The following is a 27,159-nucleotide window of genomic DNA, read 5'->3' as shown; positions in this document are numbered from 1 at the left end:
TGGAGTACCCCACAAGCCGGCTGTCCTATCTGAGGCAGACATGTGCATGGTAAGTGCATGTATGTTCCTGCCTGCATACGTTTGCCTGCTCTCAGGAGCACTCATTTCCTTAAGTACATGCCATCAAGGGCAAAACCAGTCGGTGTGTGAGTAGCCCTAGAGGTTCCTGAGGCATTGAGGCTGACAGAGGTCCACACCATGTAGGAAGAGGCTGTTTTACAGTCCAGATCCCATCACCCTGAGGCATGGCCCGATGCCTGCATGGGTGGGCATGTTCCCAGGCTACAGATGTGGGGAACCTCCTGTCCTTCACTGGAGGACCCATGTATACACTACGAGGCCGCAGGGAGCTCTGCAAAGGATGGCATCAGCTCTTGCCCACTTGCATCTCTTGCATGCTGTGACTCTCTGGAGGGGGACTGCAGGCAGGCAGTACTGCAAACAAAGTGTTCAGCTATAAATTAGGGTGGACAATCATGTATGGGCGAGGGATTAGCCTGGGTCCTAATCCACTACCTGCTTGAGTGATTTGACATCTCCTGTGGTCTTCATATCAGGTTGTAGATGAGCCAGTCATGTATTTCTTCTCTGTCCCTGGGTACGGTTTGAGCAGAGTGATTCAGTGCTCTTAGTATGTAATGTGAAGAAAGGTGATGCACGTAGTATCTGAAACTTGAAGAGGTGCCTGAATTTGAAAGATTTGGTGGTTGCCTCCTTCAAGTGAATTGAAAAAATCATCTAGGGGTGATGTTACTGTTTTCTCTGATCTGTTTTATAGTCTTTTAAAGATAAGTCTTTCTGAAGCCTTCAAAGGGTTAAAGGCAATACCTCATAGAAACCCAAGTGGCTGAAGAAATACCAGATATTAACATTTACCTCAGTTGCCAAAGCCTGGACATTTCTTTCTGCTTTTTAGTAATTACAGCCTGCGGGGACCATTTAACAATAAATCGTAGCAACTTGGCTGTTAGAGGGCAACCCATGTGCATAGGCACTTCAGGGCTGTGCCAGCATCTCCTTTGTTCAATAAAAGTAACAGCAGGAATTTGATTAAAGACTGATAGAATAGAGAGGGGGAGAGAGTGAGAAACATAGGAAAGATTAAAGAAAGAAAGAGCCACCTGGAAACTTCATTCCTCCTTTATTTCTAACTTAAGCTCATAAATACCAAATCTAAACCATTGTGTGTGTGAGAGGGAGGGAAAATTTCCTGCATGCCTGCACAGAAAAGACTGCACATGCAGTCACACAAACACTTTTAGCAAAAGTCATATTCTTTTCTCAAACTTAATGTTTGCTCCTTGTCTGCATCAGAAGAAAAAAGAACCAGAAAATAACTTTATCCCCCAGTGCTTTGGAAGGCCAACATTTAGGAGGGTCAGGCGAGTCAGAGCCATAAAGGAGAATGGCCAAGGATTTTGGTTGAACCTGCCGATGAGCAGCGAGCACATTTCCCAGGCTGCCTCGGAGCAGCCCTGCAGCTCAGCACAATGCAAACGGCCAGCTGCACACTTCCAGCGCCGCTCTTCGTGGTTAGCCTACAGCGTCTGCCGCTTTGTCTGCCGTTGTTGTAACCCCCCACCCCCCCCCAAAAAAAAAAAGAAAAAACCAGTGACTCCAGCAGCCAAATGCAAATAAGCCCCAAAGAGTGCTCTTATGTGTGATCAGCAACAGGCAAATCACATTCAAATTCCTTACTGAAGAGCCAACAGGTCTGTTGTTTGGGTTTAGGAGACCAGAACGGTACAATTCAGTGTCAAACGTGCATGTGGGAGTGATGGTGGATTGACTTTCCTGTGGCCTGGCTGTGCCCTGGGAGCTGGGAAGTCTTGGCCGTGCAGTCGGAGGCCCGCTTTGACTCTCAGGCAGGATTTTGCAGGGCGCAGAGTGGAAGGCTGAGACCACGAACTCCCCAGCAGCGGGGACTTCTCAACAGGGTTTTGCATATTTTGGGGGGTCTTGCAGGTAACCTTGCCCTACACTAGACTAGATGAAGCCGCAAGGCTGTACCTGGAGTTCTTGGCTGCTGCTTCTGTTGTCTCTCTTCTATACACCTGAACATCTCTGCTGCTTAAATCGTGCTTTTCCTCGCCTGGTACTTCTCTTACCGCATCTTTACATTGTTTTCCCTCTGCACACTTTCTCTCACACTTTTTAGCTGCTAGTAACACCCATTAGACAGTGAATCCCTTCTGGCAGTGACCATTGCTCTGAACTGTGCTCCCCAAAAGTGTTTCGGATGTGATGATATCCTCTGCAGCAAAGAGGATGTCTTGCCTGAGTCCTGCCTTCTTCACCTCAAGCCATTATCCTGAAGGCTGCTGCCTTCTCCGTCCAGAGAGCAGGAAGGTGCACAGCCCTGGTCTGGATCAGGCCCTAAGGGGTTGTTTTCTCTCTCACTCTCATTCAGACCAATGCGAAGATGCAGAAATTGGCAGTGTCCAGGACGGAGCCTGGACAAACCTCTTTCTCCCAGTGATTCAACCTCTCGGAAGATGAAGTATTGAAATTGTGTATCACAACTCAGCTGTGGGAAAACACAGGGATGGAGAGGGACGGCAAAAGGCAGAGGGGGTGGGAGGACTGAATGTCGCCCTGCTGCTTGCATCCCGGCCCCACGGCTTGGCGAAGGCACCTCGAGGAGAGAGGTCGGTGGGGTGTCGAGGGGGACGAGCCGCCCTGTGCCGAAGCCATAGGGCCGGAGGTATGTGGGGAATGCGAATGGTATGCTTGAGTGGACAGCTTCAGAGCCCGGCGCAGGGATGGCTCTCGCTGCCATCTGTTGTGAACCCCGCAGGCCCATAGCAACAGTGTCTCAGGAATGGGGCTGCTTTTTTTTTTTGTTCATAAAGAAATCCTTCCTTGCCCTCTTCCCCACTCCTGCATACACATAGTCATGAATAAGCGGGAACGGGGCTGGGATTCCTGCTACAGAGTGATGCGTGCTAAGGGAGAGCATGGTCTTTTAGAGCTCAGCTTGTATCTGGTTTGGGGAGGTGTTTTCCTTTCTGAGCAGTGACATTCTAGGAACATGAGCCGATGTGTGTAATTTATTGTTAATTGCCAAAATCTCCTATGCAAATCCATAGTGGATCTGTATTTGCCATGAGACATATTCAGTAAAGTCTCCGGTGGATGTGTAGCCGCCCAGTTGTCCTTCTTGGTAAAACAGAGGCCCCTTCTGCGTTATTATTACAGATGCCAAGGTTATAACTGGCATAAATAGCCCCAGTGTATTGATTAGTTGTAACTGTCATTTTCTTCAGGCCCTGCAGGACATCTCTTCTAGCTAAGGGGCTTTGCTGCATAGTCAAGTGGTGGGATCGGATTCTCGAAGATTATAGATAGCTCAGCATCACCGGTGTTACTGAGACATGCAAACTTTTATGCCATGGGAGATTTTGCCACCTAAGAGCTCTGTCTCCTAAAGACAACAGTGGTGAGGCAGCATGCTGCCGGGAAGGGTTGATCCTGAAAGAGCCTTTATTCAGGCAGCAGGGGTAGTAGGAACTGTCTGTCTGTCTGTCTGCATGCATGAATGGTTTTACTCCTTCCTTTCCCCTGGAAATTCACTTCTGAAATGCAGACTTCTTTTCTTCCCACACTTGTAACCTTTTTTCCTGCTGTCAAGTAGCTGTAGCCTCATCCCTGCAATTTACTCAACCTCTTGCTATGACTCAGCAAAGTGGATTGTTTTTAAGCACATATTTTAATTCCTTTAAGAGAAGGCGTTATATGTTGTAATTTTATGTGAGAGTTTCTAGAGGTTTGAGGTCAGACATTCAGAGGTTAGGGCTATTTCACTTTTCCAAACAGTATATTGATTTCTTTAGTATTTCTGTGCCTAACAGCCTGCAATAAATAGACAAACTTGCAGAGAAGCCCCCATGGGCAAGGTGGGGTCAGGGAACTGGCAAACCGAAAGAAATCTCTCAGGCGTTTCATGCCATTTGGGAAGAGATGTTATGCACGAGGAGAGGGAAGGAAAAACAGCAGACACACATCCCCCCCCCCCCAGTGCTCAAGGCTGTGTTTGAAGCTGAGCACACAGCTATAGTGGCTTGATCACAGGGAGGAGGGTATAATTTCAGTGAAAGCTGATAGGTACATGGAGGGAGATGAAACTCTCCCTATTATAGGTATTTATTATCACTTGACAGCTGTCAGTTTGCAGTAGGTGATTTGCCTTCCTGTCAGCTCTCTGAGAACTAGGTATGTTTGCCTAAGGTTGTAGAGAAGGGTAAAAATCCTGCTTTCAAGTGCAGGTATCATTTAACTGTGATAAGAAGGCAGGTAAAGCATTTCTTCTGCAATGGAGAACAGGGAAATAAAGTCTTTCTGGTCCTACCGAGATGGGAAAAACCAAGTAATTAAAATCTGATACCTACCTGTTTTTTAATGAGAGAAATGTTATTCGAAGAAAGAATCTCAGCCCTATCACCACTGAACAGTTTTGAGGAGCCATTAGTCTTTCACCTCCTCTTATGTTTTTTAGTTCACTTTTGATCTCTTTCAGGGAAAACAGCAACGCTTCTGCAACTAGAGATTTGGACTTTAGCTTTAATCAGGAGCTTAAACCAGGTCATAACCATGTTCTTACAGCCTTTCCTTTCCAGTAAATGATCTGCAGAAGAACTAGGGAAGTAAGGCCTAGAAAACAAAACTTGAAATCAAGGACTTGGTGTCTTCAGTCGTGGTTATTTCTTCAGTGAGCCAGCATGGGTATTTTTATGGGTTCTGCCATGCTCCCTTCACCTTTAGTCTCTTCCTCCCCAGAAACTCTTCTTCAGCAGTTGGGGACCATGATCTGTTAGTTGCCAGCTTGAATTACGGGCATGAGGCTGTTAGTATTTCTTAGAACAAGAGCAAGTGGCGAATCAATGTTCCGAGCTGCTCTGTGTAGATAAAAACTCTGACTGAATTTAACTATACCTTAGCATCAAGTTGTTTCTTTGGTTTGCTACGTTCTCTGCTTGAAAGCTGTTGTAATGTAGAATAAGATTCATTCATGCACAGGTGCTCCCACAATCCCCCAGCTGTAAGGAAATAAGCAAAGTTTGGTTGGTTTATTTTTGAACAGCGGGATCAGTAAGAGAAGGTTGTAAGGGACTGAGGGCTGTAAGGTTCAATCTCATTCTCCCACTTCAGTGTTTATTACAGAGTTTTGTGCTTTGCGCCATTCTGAAGAACATTTTTAAATGAAAGCAGAAATGCAGGCGTGATTCTTTACTGAGACAGAGTGCTAGTGCCAGTTTACGTGACATACAATACCTGCTGGAAAGCTCCAGCTCCTGACCCAGGAGATTTGTGAAACGAAGTTTCTAGCTCTCAGGATTCAAAGCCTAGAATACAAGTGAAAATTCTGCATATACTTGTATTGAGAAGTAGATAACTTTTAACCTGCTCATGTGATTTTGGGGACCTATTCATGCTTTTACGCAGTTGGAGCGTAATGGCTCAACATAACGCAAGGGGCAGAGACTTTTTGTGATACTCAGGTTTCTCCTTCCTGTAAAGATCACTCCCTTCCGTCACAGCTCCTGGCACTGTGTTACCCCTGAAAATCCAGCTCTTGGCATCAAGAGAGCATCCGTTCATCTCACGGTTTTACATGAGGCTGCTCCAGCTGAAATCTGTCTTTTTGCAATAGTACAGCAACATTTATCATTGCATTATAATAACTTACTTGGAGGTGGGGGAGGAAGGAAAATGAATCTTTTCCTTTGACATCATTTCATTGTGCTCTTCCACCCTGAAAACATCAAAGTTTCTAGAGTAGAGAGAACTGTCTGCAGAAGAGTAACTGTCTAATGAGTTCTCCCTCATTGTCAGTCTGTCTTTCTTCACGCCACAGGGAGCTGGCCCCAAAAGTTGTTAAATCTTGAGCAAATTTAAAGCCTCCGATCTGCTCAGTTGTAGGAACAGCTACTGACTGGTTCAAGGAAGAGGCTCTGGAAGTTGCCTGTTCCTTGCATCTGACCTCTCCAGGAATGTCACCCAATTCCTTGCTTCATAAGGCATCGTGTAATGGTGGACTATCCTACTGATTCACCCAGTTTGAGATCTTGCTTCAGCCAGTGGCTGGTAGAGGAGGTTCAGAAAACAGCCCCTTAACCCACCTATTTGGACAAAACCCTTGTGACCCAATATGTCATGGTGACTCCATGTGGAGGCTGACTCCAGGGCAGGAGATCTGCTGGTGCAGACTTCCAAGTCTTTCCTAGCTGATGCAGCTGGAGATGCTGGGGACCATGACGACCATCAGGTCCATGTGAGTCTTACTCTAGCAGCCTGGCCCCAACCAAGAGTTTACCCACCATCTGTATTTAAGTACAGACACTGTGCCTCTAGCTGGAGATGAAAAGACGAGCTGTCCATATCCTCTGTCTCATGTTGCCCAGGAGCCCATTTCTCTGTATAAAATTTAGCTGCTGTTGTTGCTGTTCCTGCACCGCAGCAGGTCTCCAGAATCCTCAGTGTTCTTGGAATATTTTCTGCCTCAGCCCCAACACGTATCATTAGATGGCCTTTAATGCTGATATTTTTCCCTGCATTTGTTTAATTCAGACTGGGATCTGTTTCAATTCCAACCCAGTTTTATTTCAAAATAAATTTATTTCAAAAGTTATCCATCATCAGTACATGAGAAAAGTTTCTTTGCTAAAGACAAACAAATGAAAAAGAATGTGAATTATAAATGAGATAAAATATATACATGTTTCTTTCAGTGCTGCTTGTCCATATTTCTTTATTTCTTTTTCTTCCTTTTATCTATGAATATCAAAAAGCAAAAGAATGCCAAGCATGCTACATCCCATTGAGATTATACTGACAGTATATTCAGAGCAATCCACGGCAAGAGCTGTATTGCCCATATATCTTCAAGCAGAAAATTGTACATCATCTCAGACAATGCATCGCATTACAGACCTACACAAGGGCCACATTGCAGTCACGGTGGGAACCATCACTCGAGTCCCCTGGTTTGTTTGTGTGCACAAGAATCATGCTTATAATATTGCTGTAACATAGCACTTTGCATCTAATTTAAGCAATACTGGGGCTTTTGTTTGTCTTACAAGGTCTAACCTAAAGACAAAAGACATAGTCCAGCCTGAAGTTTATGAGACATTACTAGACATTCATGTTCACACATACACGCTCCATCAGAGGAATTTATGGCCATTACGATGTTCTCTAATGAGTACAAAATGAGACCGTTACATATTCACTTAATTAGTTTGACAGATTTTCATTTAAATATAAAAAGACTTCTAGTCTTTAGAGAACAAAAGGAGGGCTTTGTTTCCCGTGCAGTTTTTGACTCTGCTTTGCTGGAGCCGGAGGTTGGGGGTGACAACTGTAGGGAGACAATTTAGTGTGAGTAATTCTCATCTTTTGATTTCATGCTGCCATTTCTTTGCTGCTTTTCCAGTTCCCCTGGAACCTTGAGGAGAGCTGTATGATGTGGCGCTTCCAGTTGCAGACAGGAAAGCCCGAGTGAGAACTTGGCTTTCCCAAAGCGTGATGGATGCTTTGAGATTTGGGCAGGAAGGGGAGGGGAAACTCTAAGAATATTATTAGAGAGCTGCCGTGAGCCCTGAGTGAACTTCAGTTGCTAAACCTATTAGCTCCCTCTGTCTCACTGTTGGTCTAGTTCTTTGGCCTAGCTTAATTCCCATAGTATCAATGTAGGTGATTCCTGCTTTAATAAAAGTTGGGAACTAGCACTATAAGCTTGCTTGAGGTTTAATTATGCCCTTTTAACAAAGAGTTCCAGAGTACAGCATGAGCCTTGACACACAGCAGACAAGTAATGCTGGGACTTGGCCTTTGCAGGAACCCATTCATTTGTGCTTTTTAATTGAAAATGTTTTCTCAAATGCCTGCTCTGGAGGATTGACTGTGATTCCGTGTCTCATAGGATGAAGTGGGAGAGAGCACTATACTCAGATTTCTTTGTATCCTGGAGCAAGCAGTGTATTGGTGTGGGGCCTGGAGCTCGTAAGCTCTTTTCCCATCTTTGTAGCTGTCCCTTGAGAGCATAAAAAACAAGGTGAAGTTGCTGTGTGCTCACAGCTGTCGCTGTAACATGTGCTAGCCTGGACTCTTCCTGAGCCTTTCTGAAAAAACTATTGCTAGAACAGCTGTCCCTATAGCTGCACAGCTTACTTGCTGTGAGCTTACTGGTGTGGTGTAGTCTCCAGTGTCTTTATCTGCATGTCTAGGCATCTCCGAGGCAGGATCGGACATTGCATTGGTAAATAAATGCCATTGTCTGAAGGTGTGTTAGTGATACAAACTGTCATGCTTGGAGTTACCCACATGCCATAGGAGCAGGAAGCATTTAGAGAAAATGTGCTGCAAAACCACCTGCTATCTGTGTGTAAAAATGTTGATGTTTCAGCAGAGACCTCAGTTTTAACCTATTCTGGAAAGAGAGATGTATTTTGTTCATGGTTATCACTAAGAAGGGGGAGAAGCTTGTAGGCTAACAAGTGACATGTCTTCCTTCCCTCTCTGCCTGTCTTATCTACTCACTGCTGCCGTTTCACACCACACAGACGGATCATGTCCAGCCTGGGGTGCTACCGCACTCCAACATCTCAGCAGCAGTGGGTCTCGCCACTTATTTTTTCTGCTCTGGGCTTAGCAAAGAAAGTACCTAATCCTTGCATTGTGGACTTGCAGACTTCCCCTTCGTCTCTCACTTAGATGCAGGCATGGTAGCATGAAGAGGCAGATAGCTGCCCAGACGCACCCAACTTTCTGCTTTTTATGATATTTCCTTGGTAGGACAGCTCTGGCAGTCCAGATCCTTCTGGGGGGGAAAGCCCCTTCGATCGTATGACTCTGCAGATTTCTGTAGGCTGGGTAAGCAGTTCTGGCTGGCAAAACCTGCTCGCAGAAATGTCCATTCAAATTTCGGAGACACAGGATTTGCACACGGTAGCGTCTTTAAGCCTCCTTCGTAGCGTGATTGCACTCTGTGCGGTATTTGTCCATAAGGGTCGATAGGACCATGTGGGATAAGGAACACTGTGGGTTCTACCTTAGCAGCGTGTCTCCTGCAAAGGAGGCCTGTTTGGGACAGGAAGAAAATAACATGGTGCTTACATGCAAGTGTGAGTGAGAGCAGCCACAAGGTAGCTCACAAAAACTGCTGCTCTGGAAGCCTCATCTTTCCCATACGCTGAGGAAGATACCAGCAGAGGAAGTTACTCTCACAACTCCGAGGAATCATTCATTCGAGGTTAGTTATGCTGAGAGTAAATGGTCCCTTTTTATTGTTCCACATTTCTATGTAGGGATAAATTTGTTTGTGGAATTATTCACGAAAGAGGAAATGACACCGTTTGTGGCATGTTATTTAGCAAAACTATAAAGCATGATCCTAGGTACCATCTCTTCTTTGTCTGGAGGGGAGCTGAAGGAATTTGTCCTTGCTCCTGGAGCTGTCAGTTTCTGTCAGATACTGCAGTGGCTGTTGATGGGAATACAACGACATTGATTAGAGATTTTTTCACCTTAATAACTTCTAACCACCTGGAACAACATAAGCTTTGCCACTGAAGCCCTGCAGTGTACGACCCTGACCCCAGCTCTCCAGAGCACCAACCACAGTAACACTTGTCACAGCCGTCCCCTCGGTGTGCTCACCGCAGGTGGTGGCACCCTAAGGCGTGTTCTTCGTTTGCACCGAACTTCTCCTATCTTCATAGGAGAGCCCAGGTGATGAATAGCAGGTTTTGTGATCCCTTGGATGTTATCATGGAGCACCTTCAGATAACGCTTAGTACCTCCTTTCCCAAGTCTCTCACTGGCTTTGTTTCTTCCCGACATAGCAACTAGTTAATCTTAAACAACCTGGGGCTGGGCCTGGCTCTGAAAAATGTCTTCACTGAATTTGCATAACAGAGCCCTTCTAAAATGCAAACCATTTGGAAGGTTAATAGTATTTTAGCAACATAGAAATGGAATGACCCTTTCTAATAAGATCAGTGTTCCTTTTAACCTTGTGTTTTGTTTCTAGTGTCACTTCACAAAGGGAGCTTCAGACTACATAGAATTGGCTCCTTTCAGTAGTGGACCTGGCAAACAGTACACCCTGGAGACTGATTCTTTGAGTCTTATTTCAGCCTTGCATTTTTTAGGATTTTTTCCCAATATCATCCTGCAGCAGCAAGTCCTGTTTCTCGAGTACTTGAGGATCAGAGAAAAAGAGGTTGGTGCGTTATTTTTAATTTTAGTTATAGTGATTTCTCTTCGGAAAGGTTAGCAAGAGCTACACTAGCTTGCTCTGTAGCTTCTTCCATGCCTTTTCCACATCTCTTCTGTCTGCGGTCATTTGTCCGTCAGTTTATTCATCTCTTGTATTCCATATGCATTATTGGCATCACTTCAGCTGTGGGTTTTGTTCCTAAATGGGTTGGGATATGCAGCTTTTTCAGTAATTCATAAAGGAATACTTATTTCATTTCACTGCTGTTTTTTGGAGGATAGTTATTTGCTTGGTCATCTCTGCATCATGAGCACTAAACATAATAATTTCCAAGGACATTTCTGTACTGACTAGCAGGAGTTCTTAAAAGTCAACATGAGGTGTCTCCTCAAAGATCCGTGTTTGCATCCAGGATATCCAAACCAATACTTCTGGGATTGTGGTAGATTTGAATTGCTTTAGGCTTGGATTACCCACCTCAGACCTGCCATCTAGTACAACAGGTTAGTGCCTTTAAACCATTAAAGTGTTTCTTTGGTTCATAACATGCCATCTGTGGGGCCACTCACCTTTGTGTAACGAGCCTATATCCTTATCAGAGCTGACAAAGTTTGTTCCTGCACACAAGTTACATGCTGGGAGCCAGGACTAAGTGCACAGCTACTTTATTTACACGTCTGAGTGCCTCTTGGATGATGCTGGTAAATCCATGGATGCTTGAGGTTCCCTGTGATGTTTTAAAAAAACCAGCTGTCCTGCTAGAAGATCTTGTGCAAAATACAAGCTGGCTCAGCCACTTCCCACACCTTCCTTTAGCCATTCAGCGCTTGCAGCCCAGTTGTCCTTTGGTTTACTATGAATGTCCTATCCCAGGACTTGCCTCCCATATATTGAGTGGGAAAAGTTTTATTCACGGGTCACGCGTGCCCACAGTCTGGAAACAAAGCTGTGGAATTTAGAGAGAGCCCAAGGCATTTGGCCACTTTCATGAACTAAAGCCTCAGAAGTGCCTGATGTTTATCCTCAGCTGCTAGCATGCCCCAGAAGTCCCCCTGCCTTGTCCGTCCTGGAGATTGCCAGGCTGGCTGCTAATGTCAGGTAAGAACTGACCTTTTCCCCAACCAAGTGCAAACACAGCACTTTTCATGTTTCATTTGGGATCGAAGCACTTTCATTCCATGTTGTTTAGCTCTGTCTTCCTTGCCTGGCATAGGCTTTTTAAAATGATCTAACGAAAAAGAGTTTGGGCTTAATGATGAATTAGTGCTGTTGGAATTTGAACTGCTGTTGTTTTTTCAAGTTATTCTTATCAGAGAGGCTGTGCGTCTGGAAGAGGAACAGAGGCTGCTTCTTTTAATAAAGCTGACAAAGCAGGAAATGATCAGCCAGCCCTTAGCAAAATCATAACTGAACATTTACTTTGAGCCACAGTGGGAGAGACCCAGACTCGTAAATCAACCTATTAAGCCTTCAGACATGAGTTTTTGGAACCTCCTAGTCATTTCTTTTTTCTGCTGCTGATAACAAGTCTTTTAAGGGCACAAGCTTTGTGATATCATTAAGGACAAGAGCAAGTGATGTTGCTCCAGGCCTGGAGTCAAGGCAGTGAGTGACCTTACCCCTCTAGAAACAAATCCTCGCAACCTCAGCTCAGGATACTTATTATACAGAAGCGCAAACTGAAATGAGGCATCAGTTTATCAGGAAGGAGAGGCAGAATTCCCTGAATTGTTTTAAGAAGGTACGTTGAAGGAATCAAACTGTGTCAGAGCCAAATAAGTGATTTCAGAGCAAACAAATGCATTCAATGAGTGTAGCCTTTGCCCCCTCTCTTTAACGACATGGAAGCAGATGCTGATACTTCATAAAATTATCTCCCTTTTGTCAGAGATCTTGATTGATACTCTGGACTAATTTTTTCAGGCCATGACTGTTTCCACAAACAACTAGGAAAGGTAGCAGTGTGCAGCATCAGTCACCAGAGGTGTTGGCTGCAGTGAGTATCCCAGGAGCTTAGCCTTGGTTGTGGTGTAGGACACAGCCTCTTAGATTTCTGCGTGCTGCTGCTTCAGCTTCTTGGAGAGCCATGGGACCATTACTGTCCCATTTTGCTTCCTGGATTACTAGCAAGGTGTGTACTGAAATGTCAGGAAATGTCCCTCCTCTCCCAGTCTCTTTGAAGGTTTCCAAGGGCTAGGTCTCTCTGTGACCCAGCTCACCCTAGTCCTACTCGTGTGGACAGGAGGTCCGTGCTGCCTTTTATTGCAGAGTCTGAAGGTTAAGCCTAGCCCGAGTGAGTGGCTGAAGAGGGAGCGTCTGCTGTCTTTTTGCAATTTGATTCTGCACCCTGGAGGACAGGAGGCATTTTGGTGTGTCTGAAATTGAGACCTTCAATAAGACCTGTGCGCAGTCTTAGTACGTGGTTATATCTGGGGCTCTGCAAAGAGACAGCAAGCCTTCGTGTGAATGTTTAGGGGCAAAGAAAAATACAAGCTGTCAGCACTTACATCATTTAAATTTGGGAGTAAGGCAGCTAGTATTATTCATCACTGTTTACCCAATCCTCTAATCCTCTTGGAAGCTTAAGGAAAGCATAATTAACCAATATTTTTATCAGCAGTATACCTCTTGCCTCATAGAAAACATTAAAATAAAGACCTATAGTTACATTGTATAAAGTCTGATTACTGGGTGTACAATTTCAGACTCTTGTTGGATTGCTGTAATGATGGGTAACTTTCCTCTTGGGGCAATTTTGTGCAACTTGGTGTTTTGCTTTGTGCAGGCATTGGCTAGAAGCAAAGAGACGGTGCACAGGCAACTTAGCAATGCAAAGATATGCCACCGGGCTGGTCCTCCTATAGCAAATGGGATGGAAATCTTGTGACTTTGGTGAAGCGATGTCCATTTAACCTCGAGTAAAAGGCTGGTCAGCATTCTTCCTTTTGTCCCACATTTTTCATCAAAATAACGTAGGAGCTTAGCACTCAGGGAAAGCACTAGTCTGTTGGTCTTGTGAAACTGCTGAGGGAGAAATAGAAATGGTGGCTTCTCAAGAAAGAAGGAGATCTGTAAAAAATCCCATCACTCCCCAGTCAACTTCCATTCCACTGCTCAGAAAAGCAATTGCTTAGGACATAAACAGGCCTTTGATGATAAATGGGCCCTAGATTTGCAAAGAAACTATATCTTATGCAGCAAGCTGGCCAGCCTGGGAACTGACAGTCTCTTTCTTCCCGTGGAACAGGTCTTATACAGCCTAATTTTTTTTAGCAATGTGTCACTCCTCTCTGTTTAGGCTGGAGCACCTGTAGAGCTGAAGGGACAGTATGGACCCTGTGCCCTCTGCTCTCAGCCTCTGTGCTTGCAGGGATGGCTGGTAGGAGAGCAGTAGAATAGCAACCAGATTGTTGCTGCTGAGCAGAAACGAGTTTTCTCCTTTATTTGGAGGTGTCAGGGCGAGATGAGCTCAAATATTAGAGGCCCAGGATGCCTGGGTTTCATTTCTGCCTGTGCCACATATTCACTGTGAAATGAGAGGTAAGATGTTTACTTTGGTGTATTTGCATTTCTGTGTCCCAGCAGTGTGTGTGGCAGTCCTTCCTAAGCTGAGGGATGTTACGAGGCTTAATTACCACGTGCGAAGCACTTTGCAAAATACATTGCACTGCTGAAGGTATGAAATGGCAATTAAAAGGAAAAAAATAAGGTCTTTCTCTCTAATTTTCAGAGGAATGTCTTTGTACTTTGACTTGGTTGCTGTAACCGCAGCCCAGGAGATTTTCCTGCTAAGTAGATGGTGAGAACTGCTTCTTAGCAAACGAAAAATATCGCCTTCCTCAGCCTCAGTCACCCAAGAATAAACCTTTTGAAGCTAAAAAGAGAAACAGATTCTTTATCCACCCAGTCTGTGGCAGCCCCCAGGTCTATTCAGCCCCACAGGCCCGGGAGCAGGAAGCCAGTTACAGGGAAGGGCTCGCAGGACATTGCGGCTGGTGGGGAGAAGCACTGTTCGAACTTCACGTAGCTGGAAGGATGCCGTGATTGCAGTGCCAGGCAGGTAGTTGTGATGTCTCTCCAGCGCTTGGAAGATGGGGGCTCTGGTCACAGGGCCAGCGTATGACCTTCGCCTTTCGACTTCCCTTCTTCCCCATTGCCTAACTGGTCGCTCTGTCTTTGCGGTGGGGCTGGCACCACGAGTACTACAAACTTGGCTTGTACTTCCAGCGCCTCTGAAAATGTGCATAATAAACAGCACCCCAGGTACCTGTAGCTCTCTGTAAGTATTAGAAGCTATAGGATTTCACAAGTGAAGCTGACACGGTCTGTGTCTGCTCCCTGCCATCCCAGCAGGTCATGAAATTGGCTGAAAGTCTTGCTTCTTAACTCAGGATCTGTGCTGAAAATGACTTTTATGCATGTTAATTCTGGGATCTCCCTACCCCTGAGGATTCTGCAGTGCTTCAGCTCTCATGGGGTTCACCAGAAATGAAGAACACATGACAAGGCACAGGCAGTACCATGAAGCAGTTCTGCCGCAGAGGAGAACCCAGGGAAATGCAGCTTTGTACCTTCCTTTACGTATCTCTTTGTTTGTTTGAAGTTGAAGATAAACCGTAAGCCACAGGGCTAGAAGCCATTTTACGGTTCATGGTCTGGGAATGGGTGTGTGTGTGTAAACCGAAAGTAAGCCATAGTTGTTTTGTGCACTTGTTTAAGAGAACTGTGCTGGGAAAGAAATGGTGAGGAGCAGCAGGGAGTTGGGTTTTGCTCTGCAAGCTGTCCATGTGTCTCTGGGGGTATTTTGTTCATTACGTGGTTTACATCCATAAGTGCAGCTGGTCACTAAAAGCAGGTTGCAGGTTAAGATTTGTGCGTTGATGGAAGCAGCAAAGTGAGAGCCTCTTGTCCTACACATGCTGTTGAAGGAGGCAGCAGCCAGTGCTGGGCTAACCCTGTGAGCTGCTGAGCAGCCTGCGTGGAACTGAACAGCCTGAGCAGCTAATGGAGCTGTAACGCTGAGTTGGAACAGCTCTTGTAAACAGGTTTTCTTGTCATATATTTGTTACTCCGAGCCTCTCCTAAGGGTGTTTCTGTGTCTTGACATCCCCTGTGTGCACCAATGTGATGCCATGCCACACGATCACATTGCTACACGTCACAGCCAGCCTGCGATGTGTGGGTCACCAGGAAACTGCCGGCGGTTCTTTCCAAGGGCTTTTGCCTCACTGACAAGAACAAATACTAGAGGAAAAGAACAAGGAGAAACAAAGGGATGGACTGGGAAATGTGGAAAAGTCACAACGGACAAAGGGGCTGCAAAATCACCGCCATGTATGTCTCAGCACAGTTTCCATTGCTAAGGCCTCTTCTCCTCCTTCTGCAGGTTTACATGGGCACCCCCTTCCCTCATGACTGCAGTGGGACTAATCAGACAATAAGGATTACTCATGTGAGTAAAGGCTTGCAGGCCTGAACTGCCAAGTGTTGCCCACACTCACGTTTGTTCTCCCCAGTGTTGACCGCACCCTGGGAGATGTGCAGAGGACTATTTTCCGGGGCCCGAACTTTTTAGCAGCAGTCGCAAGGTTAATTTGAGCTGTCTTATGACCTTCTGACCCACAACATGCTCTGGGGTGAAAGGTGCTTTGTTCCTTGTCCCAGTTTTGTCTGAGCCCCTGAGGAACAGACAGTCTGAGGAGCTAATGTGCTGTCCAGATAATGGAGAAAGGTCCAGCGATGTCAGCTTTACTTGGCATTACTGAGTGATCCTGAATTTCTGTTTTAGCAGATGGTAGGCTGGAGCAACTCCTTTGCAATGCCTTGTATCTTTTTTTTTTATAAATGGCTTGGTCAACTTCGTGACCTGGTTCCTATCCAGTGGATGCTTTGGATCAGGTATAGCCCTGCAATGCTTTGTTGAAAAAAAGGTAGCTGAAATGAGGGGATTAAGACAAAACATTTCTCAAATAACCTAACAGACCCCTGCATGTGAGCTGGAGGCAGTAAGATGTGCTGGATACAGCACTGGCCTTAGAATCAGGACACTGGCTTCTAATTACTGCTAGTTCTTATCTACATGGTTGTATCTGTAGGAGCTCTGCTCATGGGTTAGGAACTGATGGTGCTTGCTGCCATAAAAGCAGAGCAAAAGGCAGAGTAAGGCCCTCAGGCAGCAGAAACCTTCAAGTCTGCCCTGTGGTATCAGGTAGTCCTCATCAGCCCAAAGGGCGTCACGGCCATTATTGCGGCTGCAACCTTCAGGGCTGATTCAGCAGGTCACGTTTATTTGTGACAGAAGTATATTGCCTGTGAAGTTACAGCGTGGAGTTACTTGGCCCAGATACGTTTATTTTATTAGTGACATGTGAAGTTTTTGTGTTTGAAAAGCAGTGAGTGGCATAGCAGTGTGGCTGGTTTGAGAGCTGCTTCGAAAGAGGCCACTGCAGGCTTGAATTGTTCAAGAGATTTGTCCTGTGAAGTAGGCGAGCTTTACCAAATGCTTTCCATCCTCTGTAAGACGACTCGTCTTTCTCTTTCATGACAAGAAGCAAATGTGATGTTCAAATGTTTTTGTGATGATTGCACTTTCCATGTCATTTCCGAAGAGCTAATTCACAAATAAATGCAGAGATGCCATTTTAATAACCTCATTAAGCAGGAATGCAGCTCTTTTTGAACATCTTGTATCACTCGTGCCTATTAGGTATGTGAGGTTTAGTTCTCAAAGCAACATGCAGTAGCAGAAAGTCATGTGGTTTCTTTCTTATGCGTTTATGCACTGAGCTGCATTCTCTTAATCTCATCAGCATCAACAGATTGGTGTTACGGAAAACCAGTAATTTCTCTTGAGAAATCATTCCCAGCAGCAGGATGTGGAACAGCACTAGCTGTTACTGAGAACAGTTCTGAAAACTGAAATTTTGCAGTGTGCTGCTTGGTGACAAACATCAGTAGCTACAGTTCTGTACTCGTCAGAGGCAGTGTAACTGATCCTTGCAGTCTCCCTCTGCTCTACAGTGATTATTTGCCTTTCCATTAGGTTCAGACATGTGAGACCCCATTCTACTCCCAGCTCTGCTGCTCATCTCCAGGGTGGCACTGGGTTTGTGCTTTACCTTTTCCTAAAGAAAAGACCTAAAAGCTAAGCATTGTTTTTTCATAGCTAAGGTCTGCGTAAGAGGATCTCACTTTAATTTCAAAGTCATTAAAATATTTTCTGTCATGAAACTTAACAGGCAGACATCTTTCATCTGACTTACCCCTGTGTGTGTTGGGGCTTATGAGAGTTTGTAACAAATGGCTTTTTTAAAGAATGAATAAAGGTTCGTAGTTACCATAAGCTGCCTAAGAATTCTGAAGGATCTTATCTTTTTAATGAAAGTGACTCTAGTGTAAATCTTATGCCAGCTCTGAGTTCTGCCAGCTCTGAGTTCATGCTGTCACATTTCAGGTTCCTTACCATTCAAAGATGGATTCACCAGGGATAAAATTTGCTTGATGAGAAGATTTTTATCTCTCAGTGTTGCTGCCATTTCAGCTTCCCTCCAGGGAAATGAAGAGTACAAGTATACTAGCTGCTGTGATTGCTCGCCAGCTGAACAAGGCAATCACAGTTCATGCTGGAGGGAGATGGTACATCACTATGTTTCTGTAAGGCAAGAATGAGTCGAGTTTATAAGAGTATGCCAGGAAAAGCATTGACTGATTACTTTTAGGAAGATTTCGCTGTGATGGTGCACAGCCATGCTGCCTTCCCCAGTTCCTGAGCTTTCCTACTGGGTCTAGTGACTCCTTCTCCTTTGGGCAGATACCCAGTGTCTCACTAGTTCCTTCTTCTAGAGCAATAGAGAGGAATCGGGTAGAGGCTGCAAAGAGATTCCTTGGGAATTGTCCTCACGTCTTATGCCCAGGCCTCCAAAAGAAAAGCAATTACTTGGCTGCTAGCCTGTGTGTTTTAAGGTTAAGCCAAGCGGGATTCCTGATATCTCAGGGCCTAATCTCTAAGAACCGTACATATTGATCACCTACTATTATCACCCGACACATTGCTACGACTGGAGGGCAGAGGTGATGTCTGTTCCCTAAAAGGAGGGGCAGGATTTGTTCCTGAGGTCGAGGACCCAGCTTGCATCTTTGCCAGATTGGAAGCACAACCTTTCCAACTAGTTTGTCAGCTCAATTATTTAGCAACCTGCTTTGTTTATGCTATAAAACCTGGCTCCTGCATTGCATGTGGGTTGCCAGAGGGCACAGGAACAACAGAGTGAGTTGCTTTAAATCCTGTGCATAAACTACATCAGGCCTTAGAGATGTAAAGAGGAGGTTTCTCTCTAGCTGATGGATTTATTCTCAGTCACATTCCTGTGACCACGGTGGAGGAAACAGGCTGAGCAAATGAGGCAGAATACAGCTCGTGCATGGTTAGAATAGCAAGAGCTCCAGAGCAAAGACCAAAACACATCCTGCACTGCTGGGGGATTAAAGTCAGGCTGACAGACAGTAGGGGCTTTAACTCCCTGCAGATGTTTCACCTGACATTGTCTTTAAGCCCATTTGGGCTCTAACAGAAGCAAAGGTGAGTTAGAAGGAGATTCTCCTTGAAACCTGAGTGAAAGAGTCTTGAAGATGTTAATACTCACCTTGGGCTCCGACCTGCATCATGCCTTTCATGGTGAGTCCCCATAAGTTCAGGGAGCTGCTCCAGGCCTGGAGGTCATGAGGTTTTCTTTCCACACTTTACTCACAAATACTGACATAGTTAAAGGCAAGCCAAAAATGCATGATTTAAACTTCAGTCTGGCTCTGACCTGTCCTAGAGTTTGGAAATTACTCCACTCATCCTTCCATCGCCTTTGTCACTTACTGGGGATGTTGGTTGGGCTCCTCAAGCGAAAGGGCGTGTTGCCTGCAATCGGGACTTTCTAATGCAATGGGAAGTGCCGGCAAAGCACTTCAGAAATGCCTTTTGCATGCAGGGCTGCTGTGAAGCTGGTCAGCGGACCTGATAGGGAGGCTCACCAAAGTAAGTGGTTCCCAAGTGACTCAGTCTCGTGCACTGCCAAATATTCTGGTTTGATCCAGCAAAGCTTTTAAGATCATGATCAGCTTTAAGAATGTGAGTCGTTCCACTGAAATGATCTGGATTACCCACGTGCCGGCGTGGGGACAGCACGCACAGCCTTGCAGGATCAAGCCCTTGGACAGAGGGGCCGTGTGCTGGAGGAAGGGAGAGAGGTGACTCCTGGCACTCCTGTCACAGAATAGCACCCTGGAATTTAGGGCAAAAGCACGTTGGACTTTTTTGTTTAATGCCAATCTGTCTGAAGTCCTCAAACTGTGCAAGCCGAGATCAACAAAGGAGGCTAAAACCTCAAACACCAGTTTCTCTTACTTGCTGACAGCAATGTCAGGCACAAAATTCTTTCTGGGTGTCAGGTAAGTCAAAGACTGCAGAGTGCCCCAGAAGGGGATTCTTGGGGATTTATGTTCCATCAACAAGACGAGTGATAATTAAAGCCTGAATGTTTCTGCTGAGCTGTGAAACAAAAAAGAACCGTCTTAATTCCTTAAATTCCTCATGCCGGGCTGTAAAATATATTCCATTCATGCCTGTGTCTTGCTGCTTGTTCTCTCTGTGTCTCTTTCTTTCGTATTCAGCCACCTGTTTGTAACCAGTGTCCTGCAGGTTCTCAGGGCGGCTTTCTTCTCCTCTCTCCCTGCCCTTGGTCTTGTTGCTTTGACACTGAGGCCTTGTTGTCTGCGAGAGACAGTACATTAGAGCTCCCTGGCTTGCCCAGCTCCCATAACTTCATTCTTGGAAAGTTTCTGAGTTTCCCGGGTGATAAAACATGAGCAACATTTGCTCTGACCTGAATCATTTCTGAAGGCATTCAGCCCTGTTTTGTTATGAAGGTTACTCAGGGTGGGTGGTGGGGCATGAGAATTCCCAGTGATGGCAATTCCTGAAAAGTGTCAGAAAGTCGCTGCCTGCACCTTTCACACTGCAGAATTGTTTTGATTAGATTTTAGTGTATGCTGAAAAATACATCTGAGAAGCTGGAGGGTGAGAGACACCAGCAGAACAAATGAGCAGGTTACAAGATTGGCCATTGCTGCCTTCCCCCAGCTCTCATCAAAAGGGAAGAAAAAAAAAAAAAAAGAGGAGGAAAGGAAAAAAATCCAAGTCCCAGCTCTGTATATATAGCAGCTATCAAACTGTCACAGATCACTACTATTATAGTTTGGCTTAGAATAATATAATAGTGGAGTATTTGCTAGACTTGTAAAAACCTCCAGTTATTCACTGGAGACCAAACTAATGAATCAAGCAGGACAGTGTTTAAAACTGCTAAAAGAACTATAAAGTGACAAAAAACCCACCCAGTAAATAGCTCTGGAATGTTGTGGGTTGACTGCATGGGATTTTTTTTCTTTGTTCTGCATTATTTATCCCCTTAAAATTAATACCGTATGTACAATGGGCGGCTCAGGGCTTTACAGAGACTTACAGAGAGAGTTCACTAACAGTTCTCAAGCAATTACTTTGGAGTCTGATTCTGTTCTCATTTGTTCTGGAGTAAATGGGAAATAATTGTGTGCACCGCATGTCTGTTTCCCTTGATATAGTATATGCTAGGGAATACGATGACCTTGAATGTCTGGCCTTTGCAAAGAGAGATCCAGGCCACTCCAAATATTCACAGTCATTTTATCTAGTTTTTATATATTTCTTGTGCAGAATGATCTTCTGCTAACATCCATGTATTGGCTTGAGTGATGACGGGCTGCATTTCTGCTCCCAGCCCCGGCTCACAAGACCAGCATCACTTCTGGTAGGAATTAAAAAGCCTCAGTTTTGAACTTTGGAAATATTCAGTCACAGGTTCGAACCTTTTAAAAAACCCCAAAAATTTCCTTAATGGCTTAGATAGAATACTGGAGCTAAACCAAAGCCCTAGTTCAGAAAACCCTCAGACTTGGAGGTGGGCTGTTTTCCTTGATGAGGCTCTGAGAACTTGCATTTTCACATTTTTGTTCTTGTAAGCATTATTTCTCTATAACCAACAGTAAATCAGTAGTAACATTGATGGATCTGGCAGCCCAGAACCCAGCCAGCAAAACAAGACATCATGGCTGGATCTCTGACACAGATCTAGCAACAACTGTCCCCTCGACCCTTTTGGGGAAAAAAAACGCCAAAAAAACCAAAACCAAACACATGGGAATTTGGAGACTAAAAGCCAAAGTGTTTCCATTCTAGGTGACTCGCTCTTCTGCTCTCTTTAGAAGCCTAGGTTTCATGATGGGGTGTTCACAGATTTCACCACGGTTTATCTGCCTGGAGAGAAGAAGTGGGCCATCATGAGAGATGTTGACTTACCTAACCTGGTAACTGAATAGCAATCTTCACAGGACAGTATGGTGTCATTTCCCAGTCCCATGACAGTGGTTGGATGGCACTGGCTTTCTTTATGAAAATAATAATCATTTTCTGCTCAAAACAAAGCATTTACTTATTAGCTTGAAACTTCATTTCCTCTTAGAAACACATGAAAACTTTGGAACAGGATCCTTTAGCAGCCCAGCCCCTGTCATACACATTGACTTTGCCTTCCATGAACCTTACCAGCACATTGGCAGCTCCTGCCAGCGTGGCCAAAGGTCATCCTGCAGCATCTCTGCCATCAGGAAACAGGAACGTTCATAGCTAATTGTTCCCAAATTAGCAGACAGGGTTTTAGTGCAACGTCAGCTATGTACGAATACTTGCAGAAGGAGTCATGGCCCTGCTTTAAGCAAAGCTTTTGGGCATGCACCTCAGGTTAACGTAAGTACAAGTGCTTTCTTGTGTTGTGTCTTGGAAGTGATGAATGCCAAGTTGCCTTCACTTTTCCCCAAAGTTGGTTTAAACATAGAAAAACTTGTCTGTGACACATAACTTGGAATCTTTTCCTGCATAAATTTTGTCACTATGGAAGTAAGGCAGACTGAAGAAAGCCTCCAAAGAAATTGTAGCAGGAGTTTTACACTATGATATCCAATGAACTTGTGAAGAACTTTCTTGATGTGACATTGTGAAGCTTCACATTTCATTATTAAACCTCTCCAAGAGGTGAAGGAGCTTGCAGAGATCTATCAGTATCACTGTTTTAAACAAAATACGTCATCCAGGTAGACAGTTCTGCAGGAGAAAGATTTATGTGAGTTCTAGTGAATAAAGAAAACTCTGGGTTTGATCTTTGGAAGTAACAAGTTGCTTCCCACTGAGATGCCCTCCTTTCGGAAATCATTTTGCCTCCAAAGAATCAGGATTTTACTGTGCCACTGATGGGAGGAGGTAGAATGTTAGATGGGAACCTTTGTACCCTCTCAGCAAACGTTTGATTTTCTTTTAGAAGGAGAAATATGATTTTCCATCTGGTTGTGATTTGCGAGGCTGCCGAACCCGATTTGCTGAGCGAATCCCTGTACAAAGGAAGTTGGGTCACCGACCTTTTCAGTCAGGCAGACACCTCAGCCACCTGCATTCAGGAAAGCACGTAAGCCCCTCTATCACGCCAAGCCTGCGTGAGAGTCGGCTTATGATGGACTTCAGATCATGCTGCAAATTAAACGTGTGCACAGAATGCAGGGACGTGCTCAACAGCCAGTGCCAGCTTCAAGCACCCTCCCAAATTAGGGTTCAAAAGTAGAAGCTGGTAGTTCTTTCCAAGTTCAGGGTGACAGGGTGTTGGAGGAGGTTGATAAGAAAGATCATGCTCCTGTTCTGTGCTGCATCAAAATCAGAAATGGGACAAGGATCCCGAGTGCTGGAGGAGACTAAGCCACTTGGCATGTAGGATAACTGAGCGAAAAGTTGTGTTACAAGTATGTCCTTTTTTCTTTAGAAATAGGGAGGTTTTCAAGTGTCCCAAATTGCATAATTTGTGTTTCCCTCAAGTTCTCTGTTTATCAAGCCATTGAGTCAGTATCTTTGGTGAAATCCTTCAAGAGGAGCTGTTTCTGCAGTGAGTCCTATGTATGTGAAAACCCAGTGACCAAGATGAAGGGCGTTTTTGAGGGACTTACACCCAGCTGGAAGAAGTTGGTCACCCAAGACCCGCTGGCTGTCAGTCTGCAGGCAGTCATCGGCCCTCTACTATAATAGAAATGATGGCTCAGTGAACTTTGGCTCAGAAATGCCCGATGTTAGCATCACCCTGCCCACTTACCTGAACTGAAGCCAGTGGCAGAGCCAGATCCTGGTTTTCCTCCCATGTTTTATGGGAGTTTGCAAATTCTGACCATGGAGTAAGAGTTAGAGGACGTTTCATTTCCCTTTCGGGAGTACCGGTGACAAGGGTTTGTGTTCTTATTGTTTAATTACAGCATTACACAGAGCGCCTGGAGGGTCTCACGAGTGCACGGACAGATGATGTTAATCCAAACAAGACAAATTCTAAGGCAAAATCTTTTAACGCCCACAGTGTTTGAGGAGAGCCCATCCAGCAAACCATCTTGTTGTGAAGTATTAGCGAGGCCGTGGTTGGTATCCACAGCAATCTTTAATCCAGGGTGTAGCTGCTTTCAGTATTAGCAGCTTCAGAGACGTATACAATGAAGGGGGAGGAATCATATTTGCATAATTTGACCAAGCAACTGGCTACCTGGCAGTCTAGTGACCAAATGTAATTTAAAACATTCCTGTCTCCAGCACAAGGCTTGTGAATCTGTCCTGTCTGTCTGTAATTAGAGGTGTTGAGTGGATATATTGTTTTCAGAGTGGGATTACTGGTACTTTCCTTGCTTCTGGTCCTCCTGTTTTGTGGTGGCATGTTCTTTGGGACATCCAGAGGAGTTCAGTATCAGAAGTGATCAGGGAAGGAGCAGAGCAGGAAGCAGTGTGAGCAGGTTGAAGATCAAAGGAGAGCACTGCCCTGCTGCTTGTGTACTCTTTAAAGAAAACATTTTGAATTTCAGCACATCATTAATGAAGCTCAAGGTAGACCGATATAGTGAGAAGACATAGACCCCTTCCACAGAGAGGGGAAAATAACCGTAAATTTAGCAAATACACACTGTACCAGGGCAGCGAGAGGGCAGGGCAGAGCTCACTTGGGAAAATTAGCACATTCACCCCAGAGCAAGCACAGCAGATTCCGGTAGATTTACAGGGAGATTACAGGGAGCCTGTGAAGTACTTGTGCCTTCATTTTGCTCAGCCCTGTTTCCCATCCCAACCCTGACCTACAGGCCAAGCTTTCAATCAAAAGGGATCCTTATCTTTTTCCTTCTTTTCCAAAGCTGTGTGAATGGCTGAGCAGGACTCTTTGAAGTCAGTGGGGTCTGCAAACCCCTCTGTGATTTTGAAACTCAGGCCATGGATTTAGGCACCTGCCTTTTAAAGTTCTTTGTCTAGAAATTTAGCAGTGCTTCAGCTTCCCTACCTATATGACAGGTCAAGTAATTCATGCTTTCTTCAGGATCTGAAACGGGGAGTGGGGCAAAAATGCCCTTATCTTACAGGAAAATCTTATTTAACTTAATGTGGATGGGTACCTAACTGAGCCACTATTTTTCAGAATATAATCTGAATTAAATCCTTTTCATAAATGTTTTATAGTACCCTCTATGAGAAAGTTAATGATCTAATTTGATAGGGTGGCACAATATGTGCACAGAAAGGTTATGCTGTGTGATTCAGTAAGGTCACCTCTTCTCATAAGGATTCCTTCGTCTGCCTTTCTCTGGGTTTCTTTTTCTCTGTGGTTTCTCTGTCATTTCTTTTCGAGTTCCCTTATTAATTTCATCATACTGCTCCCTGCCTTTTTCATCTCTCTCTGCCCCTCCGGGGCAGGTGAGAAGCAGCAGAGAAGGAAGAGAGGGACCCATGTGACAACAGCTTTTCCCCAGTCATCAGCCTTGCAGTATCGCTCCATACAGGGCAGCAAAGGACTTTCCCAGGGCTGGTTCTCATTGCTAGAGGAGAAAAGGCAGTATCTGAAGATGCAGTGTCTGAGCCAGGCTATTACCCAACCGTGGCCTTTAGTTCCAAACACACGGGCTGGGTTGAGAGCACCTGTAGGTGTGGTTGGGTAACTGGCAGTAAAATTTGTTTCCAATCTCTCTTCATGAGTATTAGAGATCACACAGAACCAGAAAAGACGTGAGAACTGCTGGTATTGCTTCTGTTTCTTTTTGTTATCATTTCCCAAGAAGCCATGACTCCCCTGTGAAACTGAAATAGGAGCTTTTGTAATTATTTATAAGAACATTTCGGGCTCTGAAGAGAGTGTCAGTGTGGGGCTGGGATAAATCATCACTCCTTTGTGTAAGTCTGTGAGGCAGCGCTGATCTGTTTGAGTTTTGACAGCTCAGGATCAGTAAAACACGGTGGCCTACCCTTACCTTCACGGCAGATGGCAGTGCTTTTCGAAGGGGTAACAAACAAGGCAGCTTCTCTCCCTTGTGTCCTTTCTGGTTTTCCTTCTCTATTTCAGTCCCCTTGCTCTCCTTTACTCTTGTCTCATCAGCTCAGTGCCTGCAGCAGTGGCAATTACTGCAATGTGAACATACAGCAAGCTACGGCTGTCTGGCTGCTGGTGAGCGGAGCTCTGTCATTATTACTGCCCGCCTGTTAAAAGGGTGAGCAAGGCTGGCTCCTTCTCTCTTCCTGCCCCTGGCCTGCCTTCCCATGCGCTGCCTCACCTTCCCCATCACAACCCGCAGCGCTGATGGTGAAGGTACTTCACCCTCCTCGCTGAGAACAGCCTCCTGGCAGAGCTCACGATGCAGGCAAATCTGCATGCACTTAAGAAGATCCTGGTCTTCTGGACCGCATCGCGACGGTGCGTACCCCAGCTCCGCGGGTTTGATGAGCCTGTGCAATTTTTGCAGTGGATTTGGCAATTTACACCCCACTTGGGCACAGCGGATCTTTTGGGAAGCATTTCCTGCCAGGCCTTTTGCTGTGGCTTCCTCATCCAACGTGAAAATTTTGCTCCTCTTGGTGACAGCTGAAGGCAATTCACTGCTGCTTGGTTTGTCTCTCTTGTTTTGTGAGGGGTTGGACACTCAGAGACGTGGTGAGCTCGGATGATGAATTTTGCTGTCACCTCTCATTCTGTTTCGTGCCGTTTTCTTCTTTTAAGCATGAACCTGTGTAGGTCAACACAGTTGAATCTGTAACGCTGATACAACCGGCTGTGCGTAGGAAATGGCATTTTTCTGTGAAGCCGTTCAGCGCGCCCCAGGCCCACTAGCAGCAACCTGTGAACGGTGCTGTCAGTGGGCTGGTTTGCTTTCTTCATTTGTCTCATGCTCAGTCCCTGCAAATGGGGTCTCCGTAGACAGTCTCCATATTGTGACAATGTATGTTTCTGTTGTTGAATGTGTTGCTATGAGTGATGACAAGTTGATCAGAATAGCATCATATCACACTGGGAGCTTAATCGCAAGTGGGCATTGTGTCGTCCAGATGAGTCCTGTGCCCTCTGGGTTTGCACGTTTCATCAGCAGTTGTACCAAGTGCGTATTTGCTCCTTTTCTGTTGATTTGTTTATTCAGCGGCTGGGTGTGAGATTCAGTGGTTAGTCGAAGTATTAGACACTGCAGAGACATGTATTTTCCAGACCCTGCACCCAATTTGCAATCTTCCGGATTCAATTCTGGAAAGCAATCTGCTTTGCCTTTGCACAGATGCAGAAACGACCGTGGTGGCACTGAGTATTTTCGCCCAACAGGAGTTAGGACCTAACAGTACCAGGTGTGGAGCAGGCTTGCCTTATAGCAACAACATATCTTATAATTTAATCTTGAGTTTACAAAATTACAGGACACTTCCTTTTCTGCCGGGGCACTCTGCCTGCCAGTGTCACCATACTTTGTGCAGATTGCCCTGAGGTATTTTGTAGGGTAGACTCTCTCTTCTTGAGAGTGCATTGAGGGCATCGGCT

General features: G+C 45.2%; 2 protein-coding genes across 2 annotated transcripts in view; one reads left to right on the top strand and one right to left on the bottom strand.

The window, feature by feature from the left end:
- Positions 1-27,159, top strand: part of SHROOM3 (shroom family member 3) — a 151,593-nt gene that overhangs the window by 59,554 nt on the left and 64,880 nt on the right. The gene's annotated exons all lie outside the window — the stretch shown is intronic.
- Positions 9,539-9,843, bottom strand: LOC147415641 (uncharacterized). Its single transcript, XM_086464389.1, is given in 2 exon segments — positions 9,539-9,732; positions 9,735-9,843. Coding segments are annotated over 2 exon segments (303 nt in total).

The sequence above is a fragment of the Leptosomus discolor genome, chromosome 4, assembly GCF_034619465.1.
Source record: "Leptosomus discolor isolate bLepDis1 chromosome 4, bLepDis1.hap2, whole genome shotgun sequence".
Lineage (NCBI taxonomy): Eukaryota > Metazoa > Chordata > Aves > Leptosomiformes > Leptosomidae > Leptosomus > Leptosomus discolor.
This window is presented reverse-complemented; position numbering and strand designations above follow the sequence as displayed.